The following is an 11,134-nucleotide window of genomic DNA, read 5'->3' as shown; positions in this document are numbered from 1 at the left end:
ATGTGTCAGCCATGTGTGTGTGTGTGTGATGTGTCAGCCATGTGTGTCTGTGTGTGTGTGATGTGTCAGCCATGTGTGTCTGTGTGTGATGTCAGCCATGGGTGTCTGTGTGTGATGTGAGCCATGTGTGTCTGTCGGGTCTGTAGGGCCGCAGAGCCGCACGGTCCCTCCTCTTCCTCCCTCTCCCCCTCCCTCTGCTCCTCCGTCTCCATGGCGACCGCAGCCTCGGTCTCAGCTCCAGCCCGCGCCCCGCCCCGGCCCGAAGCATCTGGAACCCTGTCCTCCGCATCCCCGTCCTCCGCGTCGGCCCGTGTCCCGCGGCAGCTGCGCACCCCGTGAGCCACCCACGTTTGTCCCGACGGGTTGGGGCGAGGGGACCGGGCTGTGCCGGGTGCGGGGCTGCCACGGCTCCGCGTGCGGGGGTGGGGGGGTGGGGACGGCCCGAGCCTCCCCGCGTGGGCCTCGACCCCAGGCCTCCGGCGCGTCCAGCCCGCGCAGACCGAGGCCCGGGCCCCGCCGTGGGCTCCACGCCCGGGGAGGGCGGAGGAGGCGCGGGGATGTCCAGGCCGCGCGGGGTCGCCCCTTTCCCCGGCCGGCCACCCGGAAGCCGGGCTCCCGCCCACCGCGACCCGGTCGCACGCACCCGCCGCACCGGCTCCAGGCCGGGCTCCCGGGACCGGGCGGGGGCGCGGCGGGGCGCGGGCGTGCGGTGCAGGGAGCAGCGCGGCGGGGGCTGCGGGACGTTGCAGGGCGCGGGCGTGCGGGGCGCGGCGGGGCGCGACAGGGGGCGGCGGGGCGCGGGCGTGCGGTGCAGGGAGCAGCGCGGCGGGGGCTGCGGGACGTTGCAGGGCGCGGGCGTGCGGGGCGCGGCGGGGCGGGGAGTGCGGGGCGGGACACGGGCGTGCGGGGCGGGGCGGGGGCGCGGGGCGTGCGAGGCGGGGGCGGGGCGGGGAGTGCGGGGTGGGGCGGGGCGTGCGGGGGCGGGGCGGGGCGTGCGGGGGGCGGGGCGTGCGGGGGCGGGGCGTGCGGGGGCGTGGCGGGGCGGGGCGTGCGGGGGCGGGGCGTGCGGGGCGCGGCGGGGCGCGGGCAGCGCGGCGGGGACTGCGGGACGTTGCGGGGCGCGGGCGTGCGGGGGCAGGGCGGGGAGTGCGGGGCGGGGTGGGGCATGCGGGGGGCGGGGCGCGGGCGTGCGGGGCGGGGCGGGGCGTGCGGAGGGCGGGCGTGCGGGGGCGGGGCGTGCGGGCCTCGCTCCGGCCCGCCCCTCCCGCGTGCGACCCCGGCGCTTCCGTCCCCGCATCTCGGGAGCTGGGCCGCGAGCCCGCCTTCCTGCTGCTCCGCGGCGTGGCGGGCCCTGGCGGGGCCTGGGGTGCGGGGATGTGACCCGGCGCCGAGCCCCTCCACCATGCTACCCGGGCCGAACCCCGGCGCCGAGGCTCCTCAGCTCGGCCCAGGCGCGGCTTCGGCGCCCTTCTCTGTTGCCATGGGAACCCTCCATTCCGTGCCCTTCTCTGTTGCCATGGGAACCCTCCATTCCCTGCCCTTCTCTGTTGCCATGGGAACCATTCGATGCCCTTCTCTGTTGCCATGGGAACCATTCGGCGCTCTGCCTCTGTTGCCCTGGGAGCCCCCTTGCGACCAGGGGGAAGCCGGAGGTCTTTTCGGAGTCCTCGCGGGCCGAGCGCACTGCCCGCCGGGGCTGGCTTCCACCAGCCCTCGGTCAGCGACGGGTCCGCACGCCTGTCCCTGATGGCGCGCTGCATTGCCGCCCTTCCCGGCCCCTTCCCGGCCTCCCGGGCGCGCCTCCCTCACCTTGGCCGGCTGTCCGGGTATTGTTTTCTGTGGCTTCCAGTCCGTGCGAACTGATGCTGTGTGCACGTCGGCGCCCAGGGAGGCACACCAGAAACCTCACCCGGCGCGCCCCTGCCTGCGTCCAGGGCTGGAACCAGGCCAGAACCAGCCTCCCAAGTGCAGTGGGCAGAGGCCAGAGGCCGGGTCACCCGGGTCACCGGGTCACCCCTCCAGGCCCTGTCTGGGATGGGAGGGAGGTAGAGGAACTACCTCCTCCTCACCCCTCCGGAGCCCTCCCTCCCCTCCCAGCCCTCCCTCCTCACCCCTGCCCAGCCCTCACACACCTGCCAGCTCTTTCCCTACACCCTGTCCCTCCAGAGCTGTGCCAGGACTCGGTCTGCCACTTGGACAACCCCTGGACAAGCCCCGCCACACCTACCCCACCACTGAAGGGTGAGAAATAGTGGTTACTTGCAGACGTGGAGGGCTGGAGGGCGTGTGGCCTTCCTGTGGTTGCTGTCACAAATGACTACAAGCCGGCCCTTAAAGCAACTGAACTTCGTTGTTTTATAGTTTTGAAGGCAAAAAGCCCCAACTTAAGGTATCAGCAGAGGCAGGGTCCCTGCGCCACCAGTGTCTGGTGGCCCTGGGCAGTCCTAGGATTGCTGCTCCGTCTGTCTAGACATCCTCTGCTTCCATCTGCACAGGGTATTGTCCTTGTGTCAAAAGCTCCCTCCTCCTCCCCCTCGTCCCCTTCCTCCCCTGCCGCGGACCGGGTTCTGTCGGGATGACGGAGGACACCTAAGGGAGGAACCTGGAATAGGATGGGGAGATGGCAAACAGACAACTCACACACATTAGGAGTGGATGCTGAGTGCGATTTAATGCAGAGGATAACAAACTTTTATAGCAAAAGTCTCCATGAGAAAGGGCAAAAGGTTACACAATCTTGCTGCAGCGCTTCTTTCTTGGGTGGTCACCAGCTGGGCACCTGATAGGCATTTGTCTCCGGTTTATCTCTAAGGAATACAATGGGTTTGGGTTTTGATGTTTGTCACCAATTAACCATTACCTATCTTTATAGAGGCCTTAACTTTCCCATAAGATCTTTCCTGTTTCTTCTTTAATAGTAAACTTCAAGGAGACCTAGCAAATCTCTTAGTAAATAGCAGAAAATTCTTTCTCCTAAATAGTTATCTTAGTAATTGCCATCCATTCTTCTTGTTTTAGCTGAGCCTACAGCTTCTTGTAAGTCCCTTACAAACAATTCCTTCTGCTGAAGTGACTTCGTGAAACCCCCAATACTTTTATATTTACTTATAACTTGTCTACTATCTTCCATAAGAGGGGTTTCAGGGTAGCACTTAACTCCGGTGAGTTAGTCATATTTTTAAGACACTCATCAGATATTGGAGTCGTCAACACTCTTAAGAAAGAGCTTTGAATAAGGGAACGTTGACAATGAGCAAGTACAAAGAGCAGCAGAAACAGTAAAAGATTAATAGGCACTCTTATGAGGAAAAGAAAGGCAGAAACACATCTTTCCCAGGGGTTTGCCAGCCTTTCCAGGAGTAGGCCTCTTAGAAGCCCTATTCTCCGAGGTAGACTTCTGTGAAGTCCCAAAACTTGGAGATAGGTCTCTGTAAAGCCCCATTCTCTGAGGTAGACTTCGGTGAAGTCCCAAAACTCAGAGATAGGTCTCTGAAGCCCCTTTCTCAGGTCTGAAAGATGGTTTCCCATGCTAAGCAGACTCCACTGGAGTCGGCGTGGCAGTCCCCCTCGTCCCCCTCCTCCTCCCCCTTCTCCTCCCTCTCCTCCTCCCCCTCGTCTCCCTCCTCCCCCCTCTCCCCTCCTCCCCCCTCCTCCCCCTCCTCCCCCCTTCCTCCCCCTCCTCTCCTCCTCCCCCCTCCCCCTCGTCCCCCTCTCCCCTCCCTCCTTCCCCCCTCCTCCCCTTCCTTCTCCTCCTCCTCTCCTTTTCACTCCTGGAGCTTGAACTCAGGACCTGGGCACTGTTCCTGAGCTTCGTTTGCTCAAGGCCAGCACTTTTTCTGTGTATGTAGTACTGAGAAGCCAAACCCAGGGCTTCATGCTTGCTAGGCAAGCACTCTGCCACTGAGCCACCTTCCCAGCCCAAGCTGGCTCTTCTTACAAGGACACAGGCATTGGATTAGGGCCCATCCCAATCCAATAGGACCTCACTGTAACTTGATTGCATCTGCACAGATGGTATTTCAGTAGGTTTTTCTTGCAAGAACTAGGGGTTACAACTGGGTAGAACCTCTAGTTCCAACTAGGATGCCATTCAACCCACAGCAGCTTTTTGCCACTTGTGCATTACTGTGTGCACGCGCGCACACCAGTCCTGAGGCTTGAACTCAGGGCCTGGGCCCTGTCCCTGTCCCTGTGCTTTTTTACTGAAGGCTAGGACTCTCACTTGAGCCACGCTCTACTGTTTTTTGTTTTTATTTGTTTTTTTTTTTTTTTTTTTGCTGGTTAGTTGGAGATAAGAGTCTTACAGACTTTCCTGCCTGGGCTGGCTTTGAACCGTGATCCTCAGAGCTCAGCTTCCTGAGTAGCTAGGATTATATATGTGAGCCATAGGTACCTGGCTCAGAGGTGGCTTTTATTTACACACGTTGAGGACTGTGTGGGTTAGCACAGTTCTTCATTTCAGTGCTCTCATTTAATCGATATTTCCTTTTATTAGTAATATTTCATTGTCTTGCTCTACCTGTGGTCAGAAAGACACTCTGAGTTGCTCTGCTGTCTTGATTTTCCATGTTTATGCCCCTGGCTCAGGTTCCACAGTGTGAGTGGCGGGAGGTGGTGCCAGCCTGGGGTGGACACTGGCTCACTACCCATCCATCCTCCAGCTTGCGGTGACATCTGTCTTGGGAAGTGGAGGGCGTGAGCCGGCCCCTTCTCCGCCGAGTTTCAGCACTACCTCCCACTGCTTCTACAGGCAGACAGACAACAGAACGGGGCAGGTGGATCTCTTCTGTGTTCCTGTCCCTCTACTCCACATGAAAGTTCAGTGCTTGTGAAGTTTATTTAGAAAAAAATAAGTTGGAAGCCAGATACTATAACCCTAGTTACTCAGGAGGCTGAGTTCTGAGGATTTAGGTTCAAATCTGTAACCACTCTGTACATCACCTTTAAATAGCAGTAAAGAAACATTTGATTAAGTAAAAAAGCTTAAAATATGGTAAGAAAAAAGAAATCAAATTTTATATACATATATGTCCAACAGATAGGAATACCACTGCTGAGAATCTTTTTCTCAGTGGCCTTACCGGTCTTGCTTCCTGTCCTTATAATGTATCTGTAGGAGTCTTTGTATTTCCTACATAAGAGCAGACTCATCCATGAATATTGGCAGCATTGCTTAATCTTGTCCCAGCCGCAGCTCTCTGCCCATCTACACTGGAGAGACTGTTTTCTAGAACTGGTCAAGGACATTTGCACCTCCTTCCTGGTCTCAAAGTCACAAGACCCAGAACAGTAAGTGTGACTACTGTGTCTCTGTGGCCAGCTTCAGATCAAGGAACTGTTTTGCTCTTAACATGCAAATAGGTTCTTAAGCCAGTAAAGTAACATTGTCTCTTGCCATATACCTTTCCATGTCTATTGAGATTGATCAGATGATTTCTTTATTCTGTCAATGGTAAAATATTGATTGCTTTTCAAGTATTAAACCACATTGTGTGTTCAGAACATACCCAACCTCCCATTCTACCCTTTTTACGTTTGCTGGACTTTCATCTGGGCCCAGATGGACCCTTGACTTCCTCTCCCGTGTCCTGGGCTGTGGGGTGGTGAGGTGTGGGCTCGGAGCAGGTGATGGATCTCTCATTCTTTCTCTGAGTTTCCTATCATGTTTACAGCATTTCCTCCTTCAGAGTGAGGTTGCTTGTCTTTGAAGTTCTTTGTGAGAGGGTTTTAATGACAAGTTCAATTTCTTTTTCTTTTTTATTGTGCCAGTCCTGGGGCCTGAACTCAGAGCCTGGGTGCTGTCTCTAAGCTTCTTTGATATATTTTTAATAATTTTTTTATTGTAAAAGTACTGTACAGAGGGGTTACAATCACATGAGCAAGGGAATGAGTACATTGTTGCCTCCTCCTTTGTTTTCCCCTACCTCCCTTCCCTTCCATCTACACAACTACATTCTCCCTCCTCACTCCTTCTCTGAGTTTCTTTTGCTCAAGCTAGGGCTCCACCACTTGAGCCACGGCTCCACTTCTGGCTTTCTTTTGGTAGTTTATTGGCAATAAGAGTCTCCCAGACTTTCCTGACCGGGCTGGCTTTGAACCTTGATCCTCAGATCTCAGCCTCTCAAGTAGCTAGGATGATGGGTGTGACCACCAGTGCCTGGCAAAAGTTCAATTTCTTAACTGACCCAGGGTCTTTCTTTTGGTTGGATGTTCTTTATTTTCTACTTTATCCGTCTGTCAGCTTGGAGACCATTTTCACCTTTTCTCTCAGAGGTGATCCTTGAGGTGAAAGCAAGAGCCTTGCCTTACCACCGTGGGGCCTGCGCCGCCTTCCTCCAGGCACATGGGGGCGCCATCCTGAAAGCTCTTCCTAGGGGTCGTCAGCTTTAGGGGCCTGGTCCTTCTTGCCCGGTGAGGGCTTGGGTTGACCTGGACGCCCCGTCCAAGTAGTTCTCATTCCCTTTCTGCTCCTCTGGCTGCATTTGAATATCAAAAGAGAACAAGTGGCATCCTGTTGACGTTAATTAGCCTAGGGCAGTTGTAGTAGCATTTTCACACACACGTACAGTGCATCCAGATCAGCCTCCTCCTCTGCCATGCTCCAGTTTGCCTCTTAAAACACTTCCACCAAGTTTCATGGTTCTGCTTGCTTGTGTGTGTGTGTGTTTCTGTTTTCACAGATGTAAATGTATTTATCTTTATTCACCTCTTCATTAGCCACCCCCCTCCTGTGGACCCACCCACAAGGAGCCTGTTTTACTTTCCCGTTCCAATGGCATTTTGGTGTGGGTAGGTCCCACATTGCATATGGCATGGGATAAAGTGCTAATTAGCTAACTGAAATTCAAGTTTATCTGGGCCTCCGGTATTTTATTCGTTAAATCTGGCAGCCCAACACACCTGACTGCTATCTGACTCCTTTCCTGTTAGTGGAATGGCTCTCCTTTGCGGGTCTCACAACAAGCACTGTCCTGCACTGCTGAGGGGCCCTGAGCGTCAGGAAAGGACCACAAACCTTTGACTGCCAGCCCTGGCCCTCCCTGGCGCTGGTGTGAGGACGTCAGAACCAGCCTGGGTCCTCACTCCGAGCCTGCTTGTGTGGTTGTCCATAGCATTGCCTGTGAGCGGTGATTCTGTCTCTGAATCAGGACCAGGACAAGTTGGTGAAGCATGGTGAAGCTGAGCTGTAGCTTCTCGGGAAAACCAGGCAAAGACCCTGGAGACCAGGGTGGGGCTGCCATGGACAGTGTTCCTCTCATCAGTCCGCTGGACGTCAGCCAGCTTCAGCCACCATTTGCTGACCAGGTGAGTGGCTCAGGTGTGCCCAGGGGACCCTCTTCAGCTTGCTGGAGAACGAAGGGTTGTGAGTGAGATTTGTGTACCTGTGGCCCCGGCCATCTTGGCCAGGGCCAAGCTGTGTAGAAACTCCAGCTGACCCAAGTGGAGGCCGACCTCCTGGTCAGGAGTCTCCCATCCAAAGCTCCTTCCACCATCCAAAACAGCACACAGTCCCAGGAGGCCTCAGCCCAGGAAGCAGTCGGGTGTGGCCCTGTTCACACACTTGGCGCTCTGGTGAGATGGGGTTCCTGGGATGGCCAGCAGAGAGCAGAAACTGATGAGAGACAGGAACTGCTCTCGAGGCCGGTGCAGGCGTCTTCCAGGAGCTCTGGGCGTGAGCAGTGCCACTGCTGGGGAGCGACTCCCATGCATGTCCAGCTGCCGGCTGGGGGCAGAAGTCTGGTGGGCTTCAGGTGCTTTTACTACAACCGTGGACACTGGGCAGGTCTAGCCTTTTCCTCTGGGGAGCAGACACAGAACACCCATGCCTGTGAGTCCCGCAGACAGGACAGACTCCTGGAGAAGTCAGGTTGTGAGCTGCTGACAGGGAAGCTGGTGGTGGGAGAGCCACGGCCTCCCCGGTGCCGTGGCCTCCGCCATTCTTGCAACACCCGCCTCCTCTTAGCTGCAGCTGTAGACACAGGAGCTCTGTGATGATCCCACAGATTGTCTCATCAGTGGGGCTGCTGTGCATGGCCCCAAGCTCCCCCCTCCCAGCTCAGGGCTCTCCCGGGTTTTGCCTGATGCCTGGCAAGGCCTGGTCAACCTTTCCTCAGGCGGTCATCAAGACACAGACAGAATACCAGCTGTCCTCTCTGGACCAGTCAAAGAAGTTCGCAGACTTGGAGGGTCAGAAGCTGGCCTGCAGCCACCCAGAGGAAGGACGCAAGGTAACCACACTCATCTCTGTAAGGAGTCAGGGCAGGGCTGGGAATGTGGCTCAGTGGTAGAGTGGTCACCTAGCATGCATGAAATCCTGGGTTCAATTCCTCAGAACCGCATACACAGAAAAAGCCGTATGTTTTTTTTTGGGTGGGGAAGCAAAGCTCAGGAACAGTGCCCGGGTTCTGAGTTCAAGCCCCAGGACTGTCAAAAAAAGAAAAGTCAGGCCAAGGGCACAGGTGGCAAGGTAGCACATGCTGGACACACGTGCACCCAGGCCCGTTGTCTGGAGACTCTTGGGTCTCCTCCGGGAGAACCGCTGGATGGCGCCATTCCACCTGTCTGTGAGCGCTCAGCCGGAGCCCTCCTGGGAAGCCTGTGTCTCTGGCAGGATATCCTCAGCAACTTGGAGGCTTTCTATGTAGCATGGCTTTTCCTGAAGAAATGGCAAATGTCTTCTTCTAATCTTTTAGCATTACTAATGATGGCTTCAGAACTTACTTTGAGCTGGGTACCCGTGGCTCACACCTGTAATCCTAACTACTTAGGAGGCTGAGATCTGAGAGTTGTGGTTCAAAGCCAGCCTGGACAGAAAAGTCTGTGAGACTTATCTCCAATAAACGACCAGAAACCAGAAGTGGAGCTGTGTCTCAAAGTGGTAGAGTGCTAGCCGTGAGCAAAAAGAGTTCAGAGACATTGTCTGAGTTCAAGCCCCACGCAGAACACACACACACACACACACACACACACACACACACACACACACAGAAAACACACCCTCCTTTTGGTGCATGAATTCTAGCACCTTTCATTTTTAGAAGTAACGGCAACCCGCCCCTGTTGCACTAAGTCTGCCATTTCCTTGATGGAGAGCGCCCCCTAGAAGTCTCACCGCACCTCCCTTGAGTCCCTCCAGGGAACATCCAGTACTCCCCAACCAGCCTAGCTGCCCGCTTCCGTGGGCACCGTGTGGGCAGGAAAGCCTCACGAAAATACCCATCTGTTAGCAGCCGGGGCAAACATCAGCCGCAGTTTACTGGTTCCCAGGGCTCCGAGTGTCCCAGCAGAGGGGTCCTGAGCAGGCCTCTGTGGAGCAGCTGTAGAGGGGCGCCTAGCCGGTGCCTAGCCTTCATCCTGAGAGGCCCGCGGCCACGGGGAGGTTGGGCTAGGGTGGACTCACGTCCGTCTCCTTTTTCCCCTCTAGCTGCCAACTGCAAGAATGATCGCCTTTGCCATGGCTCTCATGGGCTGTGTGCTGATCATGTATAAGGCTGTCTGGTACGACCAGTTTACCTGCCCAGATGGCTTCCTGCTTCGGGTAAGGCCCCGCGAGGCGCAGGCCGGGCAGGACCGCCGGGTGGTCCCGCTGCCACCCAGGGCAGCGCCCCCCAGAGGTGGGTTCTGGGCCAGCCCAGGGGAGTGGTACTTCTCTCCACCTGGGAGGTCCTGTCGGTGACCCGGTTTGCTGTGATCCTCTTCCCAGTCCTGTCTCTTCACAGGTTTTGAGGAAAGCTTGGTTTATCAGGAAGTTTTACTGTAGTTAACAATGTGGAGGCAGGAGGCTCAGGCCCTGTCGGCAGGGGCCTCTGGCAGCTTCCTGGGAATGGCCTCCTCTGGCTGGGCGGCTTTCTTCACCCGCTCCCTGCCTTTCCTTTGGATTTGTTGAAGGGTTTTGATGTAGTGTGGACAGTGACCTTTTCTGCATGTTAAGCGAATACTTTCCTCCGTTTTTTGTATCGGAGCTTTATTAATGATGGTTCGAATTTAATGTGTTTTTGCTAAAGTCAGAGCCCACAGTGGTTCTGGCGGCGGCTGCTCACCCTGGGTTCACCCAGCTGGCAGCAGGGTGGCTCCTCCCCGATCCCCCTCCCCCGCACCATGCTGTCTGCTCAACACGGTGCCTCCACCACCAGCCCCACCCCTGACCCGTCCTTCCTGCAGCACAAAATCTGCACCCCCCTGACGCTGGAGATGTACTACACGGAGATGGACCCCGAACGCCACCGCAGCATCCTGGCCGCCATCGGGGCCTACCCGCTGAGCCGCAAGCATGCGGCCGAGATGCCCTGGGCAGAGAGCTACCGCTCCGGCAAGGAGGAGCGTAAGGGCTCTGCCCTGGTGGGGGTACCAGGAGCACCCGGGGCACCAGGGCCGGTGAAGGCAGCCGTGGTCGCGGGGACGGAGCTGCCTGGAAAGCCCTCGGCTGAGGCAGAGGAGGAGGCCCCGAAGGCGGTGAGCAGCGTGCCGGCCCCGGCCACCCAGTGACGGCCCAGCCCGCCCGCCCGGCCCGGCCAGGGCAGGTAGGTTGGCTCACTGGACAGCTCCGCGGGTCTCTCTGTGAGCTCTGCTCCCTGGGACCCCTGCCCACTGTCCTGGCTGGCCACTCCAGCATGGGGCTCGGGTCCTGCCGCTTAGCTCTCCTGCCCACCAGGGAAGTGGGATCTTAACCACCAGGCGCTGCCCCGTGCATCACCCAGGCCCGTCTTCACAGAGTGCCCTGCCCGCGCCTCGCCGCCCAACGCTGTCCCCCCTCGTGTTGTCCCTGCTTCTGGCCCTGGTGAAGCCCTGTCCCCAGGGGCCTCTGGCTCTGTTGCTTTTCTGTAAGTAAAATTCAAGTCTACCCAGGTCCTCCTCACTCTCGCCCGCGGCCCGCGGCCCCTTCTCCAGGGCCTCCTCACTCTCGCCCGCGGCCCGCGGCCCCTTCTCCAGGTCCTCCTCACTCTCGCCCGCGGCCCGCGGCCCCTTCTCCAGGTCCTCCTCACTCTCGCCCGCGGCCCGCGGCCCCTTCTCCAGGGCCTCCTCACTCTCGCCCGCGGCCCGCGGCCCCTTCTCCAGGGCCTCCTCACTCTCGCCCGCGGCCCCTTCTCCAGGGCCTCCTCACTCTCGCCCGCGGCCCCTTCCCCCGAGCCCTGTG

The 11,134-nt window shown here is 57.8% G+C and overlaps 1 protein-coding gene across 1 annotated transcript; it reads left to right on the top strand.

Moving 5' to 3' along the window:
* The first annotated feature begins 268 nt into the window (after positions 1–268).
* Caly (calcyon neuron specific vesicular protein) lies at positions 269–10,485 on the top strand. Its single transcript, XM_042702163.1, has 5 exons — positions 269–335; positions 7,149–7,305; positions 8,115–8,228; positions 9,425–9,538; positions 10,162–10,485. Exons 2-5 carry the CDS (start codon positions 7,171–7,173, stop codon positions 10,483–10,485), a joined length of 687 nt encoding a protein of 228 aa, XP_042558097.1. The 5' UTR covers positions 269–335; positions 7,149–7,170.
* Positions 10,486–11,134: the final 649 nt, after the last annotated feature.

This window comes from Dipodomys spectabilis, unplaced genomic scaffold, assembly GCF_019054845.1.
Source record: "Dipodomys spectabilis isolate Male_0828 unplaced genomic scaffold, ASM1905484v1 ptg000313l, whole genome shotgun sequence".
NCBI lineage: Eukaryota > Metazoa > Chordata > Mammalia > Rodentia > Heteromyidae > Dipodomys > Dipodomys spectabilis.
The sequence above is the reverse complement of the archived record's forward strand: the minus strand, read 5'-3'. Positions and strand labels throughout refer to the sequence as shown.